This window comes from Lissotriton vulgaris, chromosome 9 (assembly GCF_964263255.1).
Source record: "Lissotriton vulgaris chromosome 9, aLisVul1.2, whole genome shotgun sequence".
NCBI lineage: Eukaryota > Metazoa > Chordata > Amphibia > Caudata > Salamandridae > Lissotriton > Lissotriton vulgaris.
The window spans coordinates 340,633,689-340,656,050 of record NC_141697.1 but is presented as its reverse complement, the minus strand read 5'-3'; the positions used below and the strand labels follow the sequence as shown (position 1 = coordinate 340,656,050).

The following is a 22,362-nucleotide window of genomic DNA, read 5'->3' as shown; positions in this document are numbered from 1 at the left end:
GCCCCCCTGGGGCCCACGCAGCCCAGAATCAGTGCTTACATTAGTCCTCGCCCACAGCCCTTCTCATTCTGGAGGAAGAATGGGTCTCACTATGGAGGCCAGGTGATGTGGGGAACTCGCACCATCTTCACCTTAGCCTCCCACAACCCCCATGGATGGCCCAGAAGGTGTGTTTTTGCTTTAGCCCATCTCCTGCCACACCATTGCCCTGAGGCAGTGAAGGGATGGGGGGGAGGGCTGAGTAATATACAAATAGCTGGGGCCTCGCTGTTTTTCAGGTGCTCCTGCGCTGGAGAGCTGGGGAATAATGTTTTAAGAGAAAGGGGCCTTGCTGTTTTCAGGTGCTCCTGTACTGGAGGGCTGGGGAATAATTTTTTAATAGAAAGGGGCCTCGTTGTTTTCAGATGCTCCTGCGCTGGAGGGCTGGGGTATAATTTTGTAGGAGAAAGGGGCCTTGCTGTTTTCAGTTGCTCCTGCACTGGAGGGCTGGGGAATAATTTTTTAAGCAAAAGGGGCCTCGCTGTTATCAAGGGGGCTCCTGGACAAGAGGGCTGGGGAATAATTTTTCAAGAGAAAGGGGCCTCGCGGTTTTCAGGTGCTCCTGCGCTGGAGGGCTGGGAATAATTTTGTAACAGAAAGGGGCCTCGCTGTTTTCAGATGCTCCTGTGCTGGAGGGCTGGGAATAATTTGGTAATAGAAAGGGGCCTGGCTGTTTTTCAGGTGCTCAGCTTGTAGGACATTGTCACCTTGCCCTGTGTCCTTCCCAAGAACAATATCCTCCCACTTACATTCCTTGTGTGGGCACGCCCACAAATGTGGGCCACGCCCCGCAAATGTGGGCCACTTTATTCGTCAGTGCCCGGGCCAAATTGTGATCCCAATCCGACCCTGCTTTGAAATAGTCTGCTTTCTTCCTAAAAGCACCACGCAGATAACATCACTTTCTGCATTATCATTGCATCCCGTGCCTTCCACTGCATAAAGTAGCAGTCTCGCAGTATGACGGTTATGATCAGTTTTTAGCTGCTTCCCATTAGCGCACTTAGGTTTAGTGACTTCTTAGACTTTCAGTTGCTTAATGGAGTGTAATTTCTATTATTTATATGTTTCACTTGTCTTTATTGCTTGATTTTTCTCACAAGAGAGTGTCACTACTAGTAATTGAAAACTTAAAAGAACGATCGCGCCATGCTGGCCCTGCTGAGAAGAGCCGCAAAAGCACAGGTATAACTGCCTTCCAATAAACTGCTACAACGGTCGTTGATTTTGCTCACACAAGAGAGTGTCACTCCTAGTCGTTGAAATGTCACTCAGAAACTGTCAGACATAGGATTCTGAAACCTTGGCAGCTATGCCGACGGTGGAGGTATCTTTTATATACTTATCTACTTACCTGTAACTTACCATCTTTTTAACCTGTAACTATGTCTTAATAAACCATCTTCTACAATCAACTCTATAGCTACCTGCACTTCATTTACACATACAACAATAACATGTATACAAATTAGAAGGGCCTCGCATATTCCCAGTCTACCCAGGGCCCCACAAATCGTAGAACCGGTCCTGCCCTTAGAGACGAGGGTCACCCTTACGAAAAGACACTAGACATGAGTTTTTATATTTCTGTAGTTGCCTATAACCAATTTTACCTTGCTAATGATTGTCATTGTCATCTTTCCCACGAACAATCCCTATTTCCAAGATGGCAGCCACTAGCACACAGAGTCAGACTTCAGGCGTCTGCTGCGTTTTCCGTCTTTTATGTCAACGGTGTAGCAACAGGCAGTTCATTTCTGTCTGTGAGCCACGTGACCGAAAGGCCACCTGCAGCCAGAAGTGCAATCACATGATTATGAAACGCCTGAGAGATTGGATTGGATGTGTGTTTGGTCACGTGAAGGATGACGATTCCCGTTCCCAAGAGAAACAAACATGGAGGCCGTGTTTCACGAAAAAGTGAGTCCCGGGAAAAAAGAGTGGGAGGGACGGAATGGTAATAGTGAGGGTCTCTTATGTACTCTTCGGAGTCCAAAGATGAATAGGGCGGGATCGGGTCAGACCTTCTGTGGCAGTAATATTGCTTCCAGGCAGGAGGGAACGCTCTTATCCTGCAGCATAACCAGCGTCCCGTTTCCCTACTCTGCGGTAACACACACTACTTTCTATTGGGCTGGCATCTCCTTCTAACATACATACCTTATGCCGTTGTTCCAGAACAGTCATCCACGCCACATTCAATTTCTCAGGAGGCACTTTGCATCAAATATTCTCTATGCCACCTGTATTATTGATTAATACTTCAAAAGAAACTGTGGTATTTTGTAGCAGCGACAGGTGAATACATATCCTCTAGGTGCAGCCCCTCCATCCAACCCCGCTGTCCCCGTGCACTGTCACGTGGGTTTTCTCTCCAAATATGCATTTTCTGGTTTTCTCCTAAATCCGAATTAGATATCTGCCAAAAAGCTCGATTTAGGTGGAGACTACCGCTTTTAGTCCCAAAACGGCTTTATTTTATTGGTCTCCCTCCTAAAATCTCCGCTTTAAGGTAAGTCAATGGGGCAAATCAGCCCCCACCCCGTCTTTCCCCCAAAACCTTCCTCTTACCAACTTCAAGTTTGGCGTGTATTTTAAGATTTTTTTCTAAACATGTTATTGTGACCATATCAGACATGATTGCATCAGTACCACCCCATGCATGCAAGATTGTCGGTAGTGATCACCTCACTGCTTCAGGCGGGCTTGTTAGCAGTCATGTATGAACGTCTTTATGAAATTGAAATGTCTTTATGTTGCTAATGTATCACTGCCATAGCTGCAGTGCCCCTGGCTCCAAGGTAATAATATGAGTAATACGCAGTGCAGCTTAAATTATGTAGTAGGGAAAGGCCACATTTTGTGGCAGGGCTAAATAAACTATGCAGCAAGAAAAGACAAAGTGTGAGGTGTAATGCGGCACAATTTCTGATAGTATTATTTCATTATTGTTTCTTTTTTACACTTATTAACACTGTCTGGTTATTGTATGTATCCCATGAATGCCAGTTTTAACACCCAAATATATCAATAAGCAACAGAAATGTGACCAGTTAGCCTTTGCAGAGAGTCTTCCACTGCGCGGCAACTGTTTTGGTGTTTTTTAGTAACTTTTGAAGTAGTTTAATTAGAAATAATTTTTCTTTGTTAATGTCAGAAGATTATGCAGCCAGTGATGAATTATGTGGCAAATGCAGTAAATCTATAATTAGGTTGAAAAGGCAGCTGCCACAGAATTACATAATACCAGTGGCCCGAGGTAATAAGTTTCCCAAACACCACATATGAATCATTTATATATCCACTTTAAATATATTTTGCAAATGTAACCATTTTTCTCCAAACATCAGCTTCTGAAAAAGCACATCTTTTCCTCTCAAATACACGTTTTTCAATGTTAGTATACTTACACTCCGCGCTTAAATTTAGATATAAAAGTGCAAGTACTCGCTTTTGACAGTGCCTGTTTGCTCTTGAGAAGTAACCGTACTCTCCCATTGAATGTATTGCAGCCTTGCTGAGAAAGGTTTGTATTCTCCTTTTCTATATGAAAGAAGTTTAGGTACTCTGCCCATACCGGCCCATTTAAAGCACTGCTTACATTAATTAAACCAATGAAAAGTGTGTAATTTAGCAGGCTGTGTTGCACATAGAAGAACTACTTACAGGTAGCTGGAGAGCTATCAGTAGTTCAAAAGATGTATGAAAACGTACTAAACCACAATGACAAAGAAGAAAAAAAGAGAAAAAAGAAAAGGGTTAAACAAATGACAATGATCTTAAGTGGGGCTAGTGGAGTAAGCAAAGCGGTTGATGGCAACTCTACGCGCGTTTCGGCATTTGCCTTCTTCAGGAGTCCGTCATTTGCATTTGGACATTACATTCAACAATAAGGGTGTGGTCTCACTCTGTTTTCATGCTCTGATTCTGGGTCGATTATTCAACTAGAGGGTAGCTCTCCCATGCCTCTTATCATCGTTGCTTATTCTTATTCGTGCGCTTCTTAGGAGACTAACAGGCAAGTTGAAGTGAATAGATTAGAAGTAAACACTTGTTTTTTTGGGAACTTAAGACTGCATGTAATTTACGATGTAGGTGATTTAAAGGAACGGACGACAAATGTTGTGCTCAGCAAGACGCAATGGTAGCCACTGTATTAGCTGTGAGTAGTTCTAATTAGATATTTGAGGAGCTCACGGTACTGACAAGTCTTCAGGATAAGGGTTTACTATTCAGGTTGAACTCCGTGATATTGGTATGTTGTTAGGATATAAGGTATCGTTGGTACAGGGACTGGAAGCGCTGACAGTCCTTGTTTTAGGCCATCGTCATGATGAAATTGGTGTTCTCGGATACGTCCGTTATCGAGGTCAGATCAAGGGAAGCACATCTTTTCCTCTCAAATACACGTTTTTCAATGTTGGTATACTTACACTCAGTGCTTAAATTTAGATATAAAAGTGCAAGTACTCGCTTTTGACAGTGCCTGTTTGATCTTGAGAAGTAACCGTACTCTCCCATTGAATGTATTGCAGCCTTGCTGAGAAATGTTTGTATTCTCCTTTTCTATATGAAAGAAGTTTAGGTACTCTGCCCATACCGGCCCATTTAAAGCACTGCTTACATTAATTAAACCAATGAAAAGTGTGTAATTTAGCAGGCTGTGTTGCACACAGAAGAACTACTTACAGGTAGCTGGAGAGCTATCAGTAGTTCACAAACTACTCGTTGGAGAAGCCTGTGTTAGACATTGGCCCACTTAAAAAAAAAAAAAAAAAATTAATATCTTTTATTACTTTTTCGTTGTATGCTGCACACAATACATAGCATAACATTCGAAGTGAAATTGTAGCATTACATTACATAACCAAGTAATAACATTCGTTAGAGACAACAGTTCGCCACAGTATCTATACTTATACTTCCTATTAACAAGGAACTATATGAAGCAAGATAAACAGCAGTGGTTATGCGGCAATATGGCAAATTTCACTATCCGCCACCGCGTTGGGCGATGCTATATCAAAGGAATTACTTTGTTTATGTGCCTCCAGCAATCTATATCATTAAACAATCGTATGTCGGAGCATTGGTAATATGCAGCAGTAACAATCAAGAAAAGGCATGAACATACACATCTCAATATTCATAACATTGAAACCATTTTCCCAACTAAACAACAGCGGGACGCAAAACAGGAACAAAAAAGTAAAATATAAAGTAAGAAGTGGGTCAGTAATAAAAAAAAATCATTCATGTGCAATCGCTAGTGCAATACATCGCGCATGTGGTATGTTCTGTGTGGGAGCCAGGAGGTGTGTAGGCTTCGCGTGGGTGGGGCAAGCATAGGAGGTGAAAGGGACAACTCTACATGTAGCGTCTATGGCTCGCCTGTGGCGTGTCGGGGGCAGAGTTTCCGGTACTCGGGACAGTGGCTCTCCAGTATGACCTGAGAAAGGCAGCTCGCATGCGGATGTGGGGCATTGAGGGGTCACCCGGGGCCACCGCTTCCAGCACTGTCTCTCCGGTAGGATCAGCTAGGGTGTGTCTACAGGATGCCATGCCTATGGCATGTATGGTGAAAGGCCTTCAGAGTGTCATCCCAGGACTGCGCTATGGGGTATTTCCGTAATCCCGCTATTTCCTCCCTTTGTAGGATTGTGTATTCCGCTCTCGCCCAATTATCAAAGGAGCTGGGCCAGTGTGCCACTTGGGGGGGCTCACTATGTGTCCAGCGCCTGGTGATTAAGCGCTTCGCCGTAATGAGCCCAAGATCCCAAAACCTAGCGGAGACTTTCGTCTGTTTCATCCTTTTGTATACGCCTAATATGCATACCTCCCAGGTGCATAGCAATACCTCACCAACACTCTCCGCTAGGGAATCTGTCACTTTACGCCAGTATGTTCGCAGCAAGGGGCATGATCATAGCATGTGTAAGAGGTCGGCAGCTACCAACGTACAACATGGGCATGCAGATGTTGGAAATAGCGATTAATCTTATCAGGTGACAAATACGCGCGATGAATGATATAGAACTGTATGAGCTTGAAACAGGAGTTGCGCGGCACATTCGTTGCGCCAGCCAACACCATTACCCACTCCTTATCCGTTCACTCTCACCCTCTGTCCACCGCCCATTTGTCCCGCAGGCTTTGGGAAGAAAACTGCGTATGTGTGAGGAGCGCCTGCGCGAGCCAGTGTACTACATAATAGCCATTTCCCATAACATGTAAATATTGCACTAGTAGGTGTGTCGGCAATTCCCTGGAAAGGTCAACCCAAGCCCGCGTTAGCGTGCGTACACGCGCTGCATGTATAAGAAATTGTCCTGCTGGGAGGCCCGTGTCAGCGACCAGTGTAGCAAAGGGAACTAGCGACCCCTCTGTGTACAAATCTCCCACAGTGTCCACCCCTGCCTGCGTCCAGCGCTCTATTGCCGCCTCTGCGACTACCTCCCGCCCCTTGAGCGTACCCAGCAGTGGGAGCACCAGGGCATATGGTATCACATCATTAGTGAGTTTCAAGCTTCGCACATAGCAGCGACTTGCAACTGCTAAATGTAACTGTAACGGACAAGCAGTTTTAGTCAGCGGGTGAAACACTGTATGAACCTGTGTTAATGTCAAGGCTGTAGTGTCTGTAGCAGTATCCCCCAAATTTTTTCCGCTCAGCCAGCCGGCCACCCACTGCAATTGTGCTGCCAAATAATAGAGTTCCTGATTGGGAACTGCCAGACCCCCTGCTTCCGTGGAGGCACACAGCGTCTGCAGTGCTACGCGGGGTCGTCCTTTATTCCTGATGAGGCCCCTAATGAAGGTTTCCATGTCCCGAAACATACGTGTGGGGTCGTATACTGGGAGATTAGCATAATAATACAATAGCCGCTCGCAGCTGTTCTCTGATTGCCGTGTTGGATCTGCGCTTGGTGCTGCCTGCTCCTGCTGAGCTACTACGGAGTAAACGCGGCACTTTGATTTACTGTTTGGGAGGCTGATAGACAGGGGCTGGGACTGCGAGACCCAGGCTTCAGCGCGTGAAGACCGGAGCGCACCTGGTGTCTCTTCCCGCCCCTGCTCCGCCCTGTTTGCTGGCTGCTTGCTCCTCCCAGGACCCTCGACAAGACTACTTACAGCTCGCGGCCCCCGCTCCGCGGGGGCCGCTCGCAGCTGTTCTCTGATTGCCGTGTTGGATCTGCGCTTGGTGCTGCCTGCTCCTGCTGAGCTACTACGGAGTAAACGCGGCACTTTGATTTACTGTTTGGGAGGCTGATAGACAGGGGCTGGGACTGCGAGACCCAGGCTTCAGCGCGTGAAGACCGGAGCGCACCTGGTGTCTCTTCCCGCCCCTGCTCCGCCCTGTTTGCTGGCTGCTTGCTCCTCCCAGGACCCTCGACAAGACTACTTACAGCTCGCGGCCCCCGCTCCGCGGGAGCCGCTCGCAGCTGTTCTCTGATTGCCGTGTTGGATCTGCGCTTGGTGCTGCCTGCTCCTGCTGAGCTACTACGGAGTAAACGTGGCACTTTGATTTACTGTTTGGGAGGCTGATAGACAGGGGCTGGGACTGCGAGACCCAGGCTTCAGCGCGTGAAGACCGGAGCGCACCTGGTGTCTCTTCCCGCCCCTGCTCCGCCCTGTTTGCTGGCTGCTTGCTCCTCCCAGGACCCTCGACAAGACTACTTACAGCTCGCGGCCCCCGCTCCGCGGGAGCCGCTCGCAGCTGTTCTCTGATTGCCGTGTTGGATCTGCGCTTGGTGCTTCCTGCTGAGCTACTACGGAGTAAACGCGGCACTTTGATTTACTGTTTGGGAGGCTGATAGACAGGGGCTGGGACTGCGAGACCCAGGCTTCAGCGCGTGAAGACCGGAGCGCACCTGGTGTCTCTTCCCGCCCCTGCTCCGCCCTGTTTGCTGGCTGCTTGCTCCTCCCAGGACCCTCGACAAGACTACTTACAGCTCGCGGCCCCCGCTCCGCGGGTGCCGCTCGCAGCTGTTCTCTGATTGCCGTGTTGGATCTGCGCTTGGTGCTGCCTGCTCCTGCTGAGCTACTACGGAGTAAACGCGGCACTTTGATTTACTGTTTGGGAGGCTGATAGACAGGGGCTGGGACTGCGAGACCCAGGCTTCAGCGCGTGAAGACCGGAGCGCACCTGGTGTCTCTTCCCGCCCCTTGCTCCTCCTATATAGGTCACGCCCTTCACGTCAAGCGGGACGCTTGCGGGACGCCGGGCTAAGCCCGGGCAAAGGGCGGGCCCTCTGTGGCCCTCAGTGGCTGAGGTAGGCTGGGCTGGGCCCGGTTATTATCTTCGTTTGTTTTATTGCCCTAAAAGTGACTGATACTTTTTACATCGGAAATACGCCTGACTATATGTGGAAGATTTCATTGCCAGTTATCTTCCTCTGACTTTATTTGCGGGCGGCCTTGGTCGCATCTCCAGGACATTAATTAATATTGTGGTACATTGTTTCATTTTATTCACTCATTCGGAGGTAATTTATTGTTGCAACTTATATCTCCTGGCCACACCGTTGTTAATATGTCTAAGAAACTTCGTTCTGGTAGGGAAGTGGGAGGTATGCCTAGTGCTAATAAGGAAACTATTCGCACAAGAAATAAATCGGTAAATAATCCCCCCCTTAAGGGCCAATGCCATTTGTATGAGCTTTGGGCTCTGCCCTCCCCTAAGAACGCTAATTTACCTTCTAAAAAAGATCCCGGCGCCCCATCTCTGGAGGCTCCTATGCAACCTAGTGCATGCCTGGAGACCCCTTTGTCGCAGCTCGCACTACAATTACCTGTGCCCGTGGTGCCTTCTTCCCCTGTTCTCCTTGAAGGGAATGGGGATAGCCAACTCAATTTATCAGTACATGAGAGGGAATCTATGAATCTTCCTCCTATGTCTCAAATCACGTCGAAGGATAAGTTGGATGATGATTTATCCGTATTGCTTATTGATCATGAACTCTGTGGCTGGTATGTAGATATAGCGAATAGGGGGTCCCTGGCACCTAATAAATCCCCTGGGGGCGCTACCCCATCTGGTCTAATGCTGTATAGTAGTACCACCTCATTGAATGATCAGGATATGTCTGACTTGTTAGTCGCTTCCGGGACCCCTGGCCTTAATCTTTCTGGCATCTGTCGTCCATTGGAAGCTTGTGAAAAACCGATCTCTGAATCCATGGTTGCGTTGGAACAATTACTAGCCTCTATTTTAACTCTTTTAGGGAAATTTGTTGGCAACTCGGATTGTATTTTGGAATCCGTTCCCCAAATACTGAAGACTCTGCTACAAAAGTCACCGGATTCTATGAATGTTCCCCTCATGCCCGAACATGGTCGGCCTGGGGGGGAAATAAACGTGGCTTTAGTAGAACTTGACACGAAAGCTGGGACATCGGTCTTGATACCACATACGGCGGCTACTTCCTTAACTGCAGTGCCTAACTGTATAAATGACTCAGTTTTAGTAATAACAGAGGAAAATAAATCCATTTCTGAACCTAAAGTGGCTCAAGACCTTTTTCCCATCTTCATGTCGGAAAATAAAATAAACTCTCCCGAGGTTAAATACGAGGCTAAGGCAAAAAATGTGAAATCCAGAAGCAACAAGGGGAATAAAAGGAAACCAACGCGTAAATATAGGAAGAAAAGGCAGCGCCGGATAATCTTTCAAAATCCTGTCTCTGCACTGGAGAATGAAGTGATTGATTTGGAGCTATCTTCTACTTCTGGAAAGGCAGAGATTGATACTGAACAGAATTTACCCATTAGTACCTTTTTTAATGTGGAAAGTGATGTGTGTCCCCCAATGCCTCTGGAATTCACCTCTCAAAGGGGGGGCCTCCTTACCAGTCTGCCTCAACCACCAATGACTGAAGTTGCTATACAAAATCCTCCTGGGGCCCTTAACCCTTTGGCCTCTCCGTTCCGTGTAGTTTCGGGGAATGGAGATTGCCATGTCCAGGATCGCTCTGTAACAACTTTAAATATCCCACTTGAAACTCTTGTGTTAGACTTTCTACCCTTATTCGACGTTGACCTGCCTTTAAACAGAGCTTGGCTTCTTAAGCGCTTTAGTGAAATTAATAGTTTACATCATATCCAAACTAGGGATATTGGATTAGTCTCCCTGTTTGGTGAAGCCAATGTAACAAGTATAAGGGTGAAATTTTACTCTCCTATTATTGTAAATTTGATATTTCAGCAAGCTGACAACTTCCAACGTATAGGCATTGATATTCTCCCGATCTTTAACCCTGGAAATAAAATCTTGGAGTTCGGGGAGGTACCGAGAAGGGAGGGACACAATGGCGTAGCCTCCCCTCTTAGGGACCTAAAGATTTGGGTAGCCAAGGGAAAACGCTTGGTCTCACAAGTGAAGCCTTTTCCGCTGACTCAGAACTCCTCACTGGTAGAGGACAATACCCAGTGGAACTGGCTGCAAAGTGCCTTATCTACTAAATCTAAAGATGACCCCAGATTGTTTCAGCACCTTTAACATCCCACTAAATATTATCTCCTGGAATGCTGCAGGGATTCACAGTAGCCCTGAGAAGTTTGAGTTGCTTTTTTCTCTAGGAGCAAATGTGATTTGCCTGCAGGAAACGTGGTGTATTGATATGCTGAAGGTTTCTAAGGATTACTATGTTCTGGAAGTTCCCGCCGTTCCCTCTAAGAAAGGACATGCCAGGGGCGGGATTGCTTGCCTATTATCTAATAAATTACAGTGGAAATTTAGTCATTACATGGATCCTAGTAAATTGTTCCATGCTATAACTATCGCTAATTTGTTTAATAATGGGATAAAATCCCCTGTGGTAATTTTGAATGTTTATATTCCTCCGGAAGAGTGTTTTAATGTGCTTTTAAAGCAGGTATTTCGTTATATTGACTTAATCAAAAATGTCCCATCCCCCCGTACATCCTGTTGGTAGGAGACCTGAATTGTAAAATATCTAATTTTAGCCTGAATTTATTTAGGAATAAACCGAAAGAAGAGGCGTATTTTGTTCCGCAGGCACTCTTCCCTGATAAATTAGTGACAAATAAAAGAGGGAAGATCCTACTAAATGAATTAGAGGCCGTCGATGGACTGATATTAAATGGGAGATTTCCGTCTGACGTGCCTGCTAATTTTACTCACAAGTCTCCTTTTGGGACCTCTATATTGGATTATGTTATCTCAGACTATGGTTTGTTCCCCCTTGTGCAGGATATTAAGATAATATTTACCCCATTGAGCGACCATAGTATATTGCTCGTTACTCTTTCCTTAATGCCTTTGACAATGGCACCTTGGTCTTTTAAGGGTAGTGAAGTCGCTTTCCATGCCTCCTCGGGGAGGTGCTATTGGAATCCCAATGCCATTAATGGGGTACAGGACTTTCTAGACGAGACCCTATTAGGTTTAAATAAGTGGCATGGGAATGAAATAGCATATTTTGAAGAATTTGTTCGTAATATCACTTCTTATGCCAAAAAAAATTTTCGACCAAGAAATAGGGTAGCGGTCCCGAGTATACTGCATAGCCTGAATAAGGAAATAAACAAACTGGTTCGCAAACAATATCTTGATAGGGTTATGGACCGTGGTAAAGAAATATCAAGGTTAAAAAGAAAGAGAAGCAGAGTCCAATTAAAATTAAAAAAAGAAAGGGAGGATAATGTATGGATTAATTTGAGGGAATCGGTGGTCCATGGCAGGACTAGAGATTTTTGGACAATAATTGGTAAAGGGTGTGGGTCTAGACTCGGCCCCTCGCCTATCCCTATAGCGGAAGAGGATTGGATACCTTATATTCGGGAACTCTATGCTGGGAATGGGTTTTTAAGTAACAATATTAACACCAGTGGTCATTTAGGCAAAGATAATGTCATTAGTGCTACTCCTGTGGGGCTTACTAATTACCCCGTTGAGAAGGAAATTGAGATGGCGATAAGAAACATGCGGGTCTCCGGGGCAATGGACTCCCCATGACGGTCCTGAAATCTGATCCTGTAAGGTGGAGTAAAATCCTGTTTCCCCTGTTTAAAGCATGTTATATGACGAAAATGGTCCCTGATTCATGGAGGGGTAGTATCCTGGTCCCTATTTTTAAGAAGGGAGTTAGGGACAGCCCCAGTAATTATCGGCTGATTGCTCTCCTCGACTCCATCGGAAAAGTGTTTGCGAAATGTTTACTAAAAGCCCTCTCCGATTGGGTCGAGGAGAATAATATTCTGCCTCTAGAACAGACTGGCTTTCGTAGGGTCCACGGTACGTTAGACAACCTTACCGCCCTCCATGTGGTTACGGATAAGTATGTTCAGGTGAGAGGTGGGGTGGTGTATGCTGCCTTTATTGATTTCTCCACAGCGTTCGATAAAGTGGACCGTGGAACGCTGTGGAGAAAATTGGCAGCGCTTGGTCTGCCATCCTACCTACTGGAGCTGGTGCGGGCTCTACATACAGAGACCTGGTGCAGGGTGTTGATGGGAGGCGAAAGGGGTCTTTCAGATATAATTCCATCTTTGAATGGCCTTAAACAAGGTTGTCTGTTGGCCCCCCTTTTGTTTTCTCTGTATACGGTGGACCTACCCGCAGCCCTTGCTTCTAGTGTGGGCATTGCCCCGGTGCTCGGGGGGTCCCCCATATCTTGCCTGATGTACGCCGACGATGTTCTCATTTTAGATTTATCCCCCAAAGGACTCGCAAATCGGCTCAATGCGCTTCATATGTTTGCTGTGGCGCATCAGATGAAGATCAATATCACTAAAAGCAAAGTTATGTGTATAGCTGGTAAGAAGAGGTGCCGCTCCGCTGATTTTGGTTGGTTTATTGGGGGCCAAAAACTTGAGGTGGTAAAGTCCTATACTTTTTTGGGGAAAATTATCATGGCTAATTTGAGCGAGAAACTCCACATAGAACATTGTACACGCAAAGCTATTGCCCATGGCAAAGGTTTAAACTCTCTCTACCATGCAACGGGGAAACGGCACTTTCCGATTTTATTGGAAGTGTATAGATCAAAAATCCCCGCAACAATATTGTATGGTATTGAACTTATTGATATGAAAAAGTGGGACTTTTGCCATAAGATAGAGGGTAAACTTCTAAGATCTCTCTCCTCTCTAAACAACGCGTGCCCCTTAGCTGCCTGTAGGCTGGATTTCGGCCTCAGGAGTAGCTGGGTACAGGGACTATCTGCCCTTGTTAGATGGGTAGCCTGCCTTGCAAGAGCAAAGGTAGGGACAATGAGAGCTATCCTCAAAAGTGAACTACTTGGTAATTTCAATGAGTTTTCTCAACTTGTGCGTAATTTTCGAAAAGCTGTAATCCTCCTCAAATTAGATGAAACTGCTTTGTTTTTGTACTCTTCTTTACAGTTAAAATTTGCTTTAAAAGCAGCTTCATGGGACTTGTGTTTCCAGACGGATAAAAAAGTAATTTGTGGAAAAAGAAAGGTAGAACATCTCCTTGATTCCTATCTGGGGAAACTCCCTCAGCCCTATGTAAGATGGAACCTACCGCATGGTATCCGTAGATTTTGGCTTCTTTTACGTTATGATTTATTACCGTTAAACCGACTGTTATCTAAATGGAATGGCTCCTCTCCTCTGTGTAATCTTTGTAAAGTAAATATCCAGGATTGTATGCATGTGCTGCTGATCTGCCCGGCGCTTCGTAAATTACGTTGTAGATGGATAAAAGTAATCTGTCTGAATCTTGGCATTGTTACTTTGAATGATTTCCTGTTTGCACTTTACTCCCCTCCCAATTAAATGTTCTGTTTTCATATTTTTAACTTTTTTAAAGGGTTTTTAGCTATTTATTAATATGTCGATGGAGATGTACCTGGACTGTCCGACTTGTGTAGCTTTTTGATTCATATGTCAGTCTCGTATTTACCTTTGGATATTTTTTCTCCTCCCTTTGAGCAATGTAATGGTCGCGTTGTAACTGTTGTGTGTCATATTTTGTATATTTTATGTGGCCCTCTTTGAGAGCCAAAATCATAATAAAATAAATTGAAATACAATAGCCATGGTAACACTATCATTTTCGCTAACGTGATCCGACTAGGCGCATTCAGGGGGATGGTTTCCCAAAAGGACATTTGCGCTTGCAAGGAGGAGATCGCCCGCACTAGGTTGCCCTCCAGCACATCGGGTAGAGTTCTATAGATATATATTCCAAGATATCGGAACATGGTAGGGTGCCAGGTGAGGCGCCCGCCATTAACTGTGATGGCACACTTGGGCGTATCTGCGTTAAAGGAATACACTCCAGATTTGGCCCAGTTAACTTTAAGTTCTGACATGGACTCAAAGGTGCGGAATATGTCAGACAAGGCCAATGGGAAATGGGTCAGGTCCCGGACATACAGTAGTAGGTCATCGGCATACAGAGACACCGTGTGTAGACCGTCCGCTAGGGGGATCCCCCAATCCATAACACTTTCCCGTAGTATGGCAGGTAGTGGCTCCCTCACCAAGGAAAAGAGCAGGGGGGATATAGGACACCCCTGCCTGGTCCCCCTCCGAACACGAACCACATCTGACAACAGCTCACCGGTTCGAACCCGCACTGTGGGTCTCCGATACAGTAGCTCCACCATCTGAATATAGTCGTCCCAAAGATCATATTTCTGCAGCACTGCTACAAGATAGGGCCACTCTACGGAGTCGAATGCTTTCTCTAGATCGAGTACCAAGCATCCCGAATGAGGCCATTGTTTTGTAGCGAGGCTCTGCACTCGAAACAAGCGCCGTATATTAACTGAAGTGCTACGGGTCAGATCAAAGCCATTCTGGTCGCCATGGACGAGGCCAGGCACCAGGGGGGCCAAGCGCTGGGCCAGTGCTGAAGCCAGGATTTTGTAATCCGTGTTGAGTAGGGCCAGTGGGCGATAAGAGCCCAGTTGCTTGTTGTCCCTACCGGGCTGCGGGAGGTAAATGAGAGTGGCTTCATTGAGTGTGGGCGGAAGGGAAGAATCAGCAACAGCTGCCGCATATACCCATAGGAGTTCCGGAATCAGAATAGGCCTTATAGAATTCTGCAGGCAGTCCATCCGGGCCCGGGGACTTGCCATTAGAGAGGGAGAAAATGACTGTAAGCAGTTCTTCAGGTGAAAGTGGGGTCCCCAAGTCATCGCGCTGCGCATCAGTCAATGTGGGCAAGGTGATGTCAGATAGGTACTCAATTAGGCTAGTAGCAGGAACCCATAGCCGAGACCGGTACAGAGCCTCATAGTGCTCCACAAAGGCCCCATGAATGTCCTGCTGTGTATATACTGTGGCACCCTGAGTGGTAGTTATTGACGTCACCGGTGAGGCCAGAGTGTCTTGTTTGATCAACCACGCCAGTAGTTTGCCTGGTTTGTCTCCGAGATGAGGAGTGCGTGCGGAGTGGGCAGCATAGTTTAAATGTTTCAGCCTGTCTAGTAAGCACGCGTGTTCTGTGAGGGCTTCCGATAGCGACTCATCGTCATCCCCCCCTCCGCCTCTTGTTCCTTCCTAAGCAAATCGGTTTCAATGGGGGCTATTGCCCTATCCAATTGTTTCTGCATGCTGGCCTGTGTGCCCAGACAGTGACTCCTAGTGACAACTTTAAAAGCATCCCATTCAATTTTGGGGGTAGGCTCTGTGCGGCTGTTTTCCTCTAAGTAGTGCACAATGCAGGACGACAGCGAGTCGCGGAACGGGGCGTCTAATAATAAGTCAGGTTGGAGCCTCCAGGTGGGTATAGGCGGGTGTGGGCGCTCCCAAGCGAATTCCAGGGTATGAGGTTTATGGTCCGAATGGGTGCGACCCATGTAATAAGAGTCCGAACATGGGGGAGCAGGCAGCTCGACAACATGTACCTATCCAGCCTAACATGCAATGTATGTGCCCCTGAATAATAAGAGTATACTTTAGTTTGTGTATTGCGACTCAGCCAAGCATCATGTAGGTCCCATTGTGTGGTCCAGTCCTTCAGTGTTTTCATGGCTCCATGTACCGGTGCCCCAGCAAGGGGTGGAAAGGAGCGATCAAGGTCAATGTCTAAGATGCAGTTGTAGTCTTCCCCCCCCCCCCCCCCCCCCAGTACTAAAGGGACACCATGCCAGGGCACCAGGATCGTAGGCAATCGTGTGAAGAAACTCCCCTGATCAGTATTCGGGGCATATAGGGATGCGAGGACAATCAATTGGCCATCTAGCTTGCCATGTACTGCAAGATATCTGCCGTCTGGATCCACCTGAGTGTGTAACTGCAAGTGGGGTTCCTGGTCGCACCCAAAGTAGCGCCCCGCGGGCATAAGCCGAGTATCCAGTCGCAAACAGTTGCCCCCGCCACCTACGGTGCAGCCGCTGTATTTCCGCCCCTGCTAAATGTGTTTCCTGTAATAAAGCTATTTGTGGTGTCGCCAAAGGTAAGAATATATCTGATACCTGCGCGCTGGCGTGTGCATGCCGCGTACATTCCATGTACAAATCTTAACCGCCGATATCATGTTTCCAGAGGGGCATCCCGTCTCCACCCTTCCGCCCAGCTCTCCCACAGGCCCAACTCTCAATGTCACAGAAGGTAGCTTAGCTAGCACTCTCAAGAATTGCACATAATAAAGATGATTGAAGAACAGTTCACCCAACACATAAGGCAAAAAAGAAAACAAACTCATAATACCAAAAGGGCGACAGCGTAACATGCCATCGTCCAAACTCTCTAATGAGGCAATGAACATCTAGATTCAGGGGGGTTGCCGTGCACTTGGCGCGACCGTCGTTGGTGTGTCTGCCACTCAAGTCGAAGGAGCGTCCCCTCGCTCAGGCAGTTCTAGGCAGCCAAGGGAAATGTATACAGCATTTCCGGCCGGGAAACCCATGTCTCAGAAAGCACAATTCTCAGTGTTCGGATCTCGTTGGAGGGCGGAACACCTCCCACTCCACCTCTCACGCCAAGGGAGGGAATGGGTCTGCGAGTCTCGCCCAGCTATAGGACAAATCTACTACACTGCAATACCCCTAGTGACCACAGCAGTACTTACTGCGCAACACAACGTCAGTGTAGGGCGTAGTCCACAGCCACTCCTTGATTACCATTATTCAGGAATGTCTCTCAGTCGCCCAGTCCAGTAGTTGTGCAAATAAACTCTCCACAACAGTCACTCAACAATAGCCCACTACCCAGTCAATGGATCAAATCAGCCGTTTATGGGGTGACCTCAGGGGGCTCCGTGGACATTTGCGAGTCCGGCAACCAATAAATGTTTTCGTCATCACTAGGAAGCGCACGCGGACTGGCCGCCAGCGCTGTATCTGTGTCCGGGGAGCCACTGAGTTCCGCTACCATTCGGAGGTCATCCTGTTGCTCACTGTGAACTAATTCCGCTGGAGGGCTGTTCGCCGCCGCCATACGCATCTTTCGCATCAGTGACGTTTTGTTCCTGCAGCGTCGCCGGGGCCCTCTGATTCTCGGTGGAGGTGACGACGACTGCGTCGTTCCAGAGTCCGCGGCCATCCCAGAATCCAGCCAGGTCTCAACTTCCTTCGGGGTAGCAAAGAAGTGTGTTTTGTCTTGTGCCACCACTCTCAAACGCACGGGTAAGAGAAGTGAATACTTCAAGCCCAGTACACGGAGACGTTGTTTAACAGGTAGGAAGGAGTGTCTTTGGCGCTGTAATTGAATCGTGTAATCGGGGAAGAACATAAACTTAGTATTTTCAATCCGGACCTCTTGTAGCTTTCTTGCTTTCCGCAAAATGGAGTCTCGCACGCGATAATTCAGAATTCTGAGGAGCATTGGGTGGGGGTTAGAGCCCGTTGGGGGGCGGCCTAGTCGGCACTCGGTGCGCCCGCTCCACGACAAAGTGTGGTGACCATGTGCCAGGAGGCAGGAGGTTTCTCAACCAAGCTTCCATGTGCACCGCAGGATCCCTTCCTTCCCAGCGCTCCGGCACTCCTACGAGTCGTACATTGTTCCTCCGCGCCCTCCCTTCTGCATCCTCAGCGCGGTCTTCCAAAAATTCTACTCTGGTAAGGAGGTCCTGTACTTATTTGTCCGCCTGCGTGACTCGGGGCGTAAGATCAACCATAGCATTCTCCAGGGTGGTGGTGCGTTCCGCCAGCTTCTTATGATCAGCCCGCAGGTGCTTGAGATCAGTGGCAACGCTGTCTATTTTGGTTTCTAAGGAGGTGCGGGTGAGTTGCACCGATTCATCCAGGCGTTCCATAGCCGCCAGCATCGTGTCCAGTTTGGATGCCGTCTGGTCCAAATCGGCCGATTTCGCTATCTTGTCCATCTTCCCCTTTGTCTGCGTGCCACCAGCGCCAGTTCTAGTCCTGGTGCCCCAAGACATGAGCAGCGAAGCAATCGGCGTGCAGGTGGCACGTGTGAAAGGTGCCAACGTTCTACACCTGTCCGGGCTGCCTCAGGAATGACTGACAGCGAGAGGCTCTAGGATGTGAAGGGGCACGGTTCGCCGCCGTCGCAAAGCGGGGTCCACAGGCACAAGGGGGCCGCAGTCGAATGGCCCGCTAGTAGATGGTAGAACAACGGGGTGAATAGGTAACAATCTCTGACCCCCAGTGCAGCGAGGGTCACGCTCAGTACTTAGCAGTGATCTCAGTCTGCGACTCGGTAGGTGTCACCGGGAAGCGGAGGCTAATTGCCCTATACAGGCGCTGCACGCGGGGGTATACCACGGATATGTGCGTCCCCCCCCCGCTGTCCGCGCAGGCAAGGCCCTGGGCATGCAGGTCCCTTGGCGGCGCCGACGTCAGGTGGCGGCGGTACCGCTCCGCAGCTCCCAGATGTCCCTGCCAATGATGTAGCCTCTCAGCCCAGGGGGGGCATACCTGTTAGGCGTCTGCTCTGTAGATATGTCAGCCTCCATGTGCCACCCTCACCGCGGCGCCGGTCTCTGCCACCGGCGACAGCCTCCGCAAGTTCCTGCCGCTACTCTGTCATAGAGGCCTAGTGGGTGGAGCTGATCCACAGCTCCGCGGAGATCCGCTGGCCGGTCAGGGCACCGCGAGAGCAGCAGTTACACCCGCGCTGTCAACAAAGTCCAAGTGCCACTAAGCTGAACAGGGCAGCTACTGGTCATCCTTTACTGCCTCGTTAGGATCGTAGGGCGGGTCAGCAGTCCCGTGACAGCGGCAATGCGCCGTGGCCCCCTGGCGCCACCTCTAGCTATGGAGTCATTCAAGTCCGGTGGGGGGGGGACACTCGCCAGGCTTCCTTACGGTGGAGGGGTACAGCTCCAATGCTCCGCCTCAGTGTCAGCGCCGGGCTCCTCCGATGGCGATGCCAGCCTCAAGCTCCCGCCACCACTCCTTTTGTGTGCCGCAGTACCGGGGCATCTTGGGTGCAGCCAATCCCCGGATCCGCCTAGTCGGCCACGTCGAGCAGGACACCACGAGGGCGGCAGCACCACTCGCGTCGGCTCCAGTACGGTGAACGGCGTCCGATTGACACCAAACTTCCCAGGGCAGCTGCTGGACCTTTAGCACTGCTCCGCTAGCAGTTCAGATCCGATCAGGAGAAGTGAAGTGGAGATACGGCCTGAGAGAGGGGAGCCCGGTTCGGAGCTCTAACCAAAGACCGCTGCCGCCATTGCGTGCTTGGCCATGCTAGACATTTGGCCCATTACATGGTAAGAATATAATTTTCTTATTGAATGCAGTAAACTTTCAAATTTAACATCAACATGCACAATACTGATGAGATGAACTTGTAGCGTAACTCATGTTTATCATTAAACGCCCAATAAGAATGTCTTTATTGATTGATTAGTGAGTGTCAGTCAAAATGTGCTTGATATAAACCGCAAGTTAACCATTTCTTTCTGTGAATACAATTCCATTCCGGGTATTGTGTTTATCGCTTTCTAGATTCTTAAAATGCAAGTACTGGGGATTGATTATGATTTTGTTTATGACGTAATGCTTCAATATGCTGTTTAAGTGATTGTTTTGTTATGTATTGAGCATCATTGATAGGCTTAGGGTGGCTTTAGATAATTTCTTATTATATTTCTTAATGCACCAACCTTCTCTTCGTCTTGTTGCACTATGGCTTAGGGCCTCAGGCCCTTTGCCGCATTTCTGCATAGGGTAACAGTTTCGACTTCTGATCAATGTAGTTCATTCTTCAGCCAACGTTTTAAAAAGCATTTGCAATGCAATAGGTCTCGCATTTGCGAAATTCTCTTAATTGCGAGACCTATTGCATTCCGGTTGCTTGTTTGTAAAAGCAGTCATGCAGCACTTTTACTTTAATGTCAGCTGTGCAACTTTCCTTAGACGAGCCGCGTCTAAAGAAAGGGGTGCAGCCGCCATTATAGTGAAAGAGCAGTATGGGGCACTTTTACAAAAAAAAAAGCATTTGTTGGTCAAGTTTTTTGGTAAATGCGCCCCATGCCGCGGTTTCACTTTAATGGCAGTTGAGCCCATTTCCTTGCACGTGGCTCGTCTAAGGAAAGGGGAGAGGCTTCCATTGAAGTAAAAGTGCGGCATGGGGCAGTTAAATAAAAAAAAAAAAAGAAAGGTAAATAGTAAAAAAAGAAAAAACATGCGCCCGTGTTCAGCGCCGCAAATAAACTTTGGTTTTGCTTTGTTCGCCCTAAGTTGGCAGGGTATGCCCAGACGTGGGTCCCTTGCTCACTTTGACACTGGATTCAACCTGGCTGATGACGGCTGATTAGCCAGAAACCGGTCCCAGGATGCTTGTTTCTGGTCCAGGGAAGACATGGCTTGGCAGTTCGGGCTGGACTGTTCCCATGAGGCACAGGGTCAGACTGATTTGCATATGGCCATGTCTGAACTGGGGTTGCGGAGGGAGATAAAGAATGGTGATGGATTAAACCCAGATTAGTTGGCTGGGGGTGAGTGCTTGCAATGTTCAACACTCCGTCCATCATCCCGTTAAGTTTTGCAAATAAAAAAAGGCACGGCTGCCAGTGTATGAGCGTGGCGTGCCGTGGAAAAAAAAAATCATGAGTTGCGGGAAAGCGTGTCACCATTTAAGCAAATAGTGCTCTGAGGCTGTTATTAAAGTCTAGCGAGTAACAACACGCAACATTTTGGTGTTCTCTTGGGAGGTTATAAAATGAGACCAGGCGGTACTAAGGAGGGACACCTAAGCCTATTGACCAATGAAAATCCACAGTTTCCAAAGGACAATAACCAAAGTCAATTGAATATGTGGGCAGAGAGTGAGCGGAGCCACAAGTCCATACCTGAACACAACATGCCTCTCAGAGCAGCGCACATGCAGTGCCCAGGCTCGACCTAGAAAGGGATGGTGTAAAGGAAGTGCCACCTTTTGTGTGGTTCACACCCACAATTGAAACAATCTGTTTTCGCTGACTATAAAACTCAGTGGACTTTACACCCCCTGACCAGGAATAAAGTGTATTTTATCCCGCATTAAGCATGGTTAAATCAGCATAACCCTAATTTTCATTTTTAACTTCCCTACAAGTCCCTAGTATGTGGTACAAAGTGTACGCAGGGTTAGTAAGTTAAATGCAGTTCAAACATATCTTCAGGCCTGCCATTGTAGCCTGACTGGGGCGGTTTAAAAACTGTAATACCGCTTGCCAAAATAAGCCTTTTTGACAGGTCTAAACTTATCTTACATATATTAATAATTCACCCCAAGTAGGCCTTGTTGCCCATAAGGATGGGTGCATGCTAATTAATAGTAGGACTTGTAGAAGTTAATGCAAAGCCACACTCCTGAGGCGGAAGCCGGGAGAGCACATAGCAATTTTAAAACTTGTAAACTGTCACTTATTTCTCTTGTGCTAGCTTTTAAAACTCACAACTCACCACGCTGCAGGGAAATCGAGCATCTTAGTCAGTACAGGTAGCGGATCCTAACGCTGCCGGCTGGCCCCTAATTGAATCATTCCTCAGACGCACTCAGCGCGAGGACTCAGGCCACGCCCCCCTTTTAGGCCACGCCCGCCCTGACCTCACCCTCAGCAACCACTTATATAATGTGCCTCGGCCGGAAGCGCAGCGGGAGCGCCTAAGGCAAGCCCGTCTGCGCCCGTCCGCGCCAGACCGAGCCCATAACCCCTGCCGCATCTACCCACCCCCTCATCAAATACTCCCAAGAATCTCTGCATCAACTCAGAGACCTTTCACATACCAGGTGCAACGGCACCATTACCCCGGAGGATGTACACTCAAGATGTCCTAACTGCTCCTATAGGTTTACGCCTTTCCCCAACCCCCCCACAGAACCTTCCTGCCTCGGGATGGCCCTGCTTAACTGCAGATCCCTTCCGAAGCATCAGACAGAAATTAACTTACTGCTGACAGACTCCGCTATCGACGTCCTTTTCTTAAC

General features: G+C 47.9%; 1 protein-coding gene across 2 annotated transcripts in view; it reads left to right on the top strand.

The window, feature by feature from the left end:
- Positions 1-1,839: 1,839 nt before the first annotated feature.
- The window catches only part of ATXN3 (ataxin 3), a 357,787-nt gene continuing 337,264 nt past the window's right edge, over positions 1,840-22,362 (top strand). For both annotated transcript variants that reach the window (XM_086937684.1, XM_086937683.1), the window contains exon 1: positions 1,840-1,959. In XM_086937684.1, the coding sequence (XP_086793810.1) occupies positions 1,936-1,959 (24 nt within the window). In that variant the 5' untranslated portion in view covers positions 1,840-1,935. The remainder of the gene's footprint in view (positions 1,960-22,362) is intronic.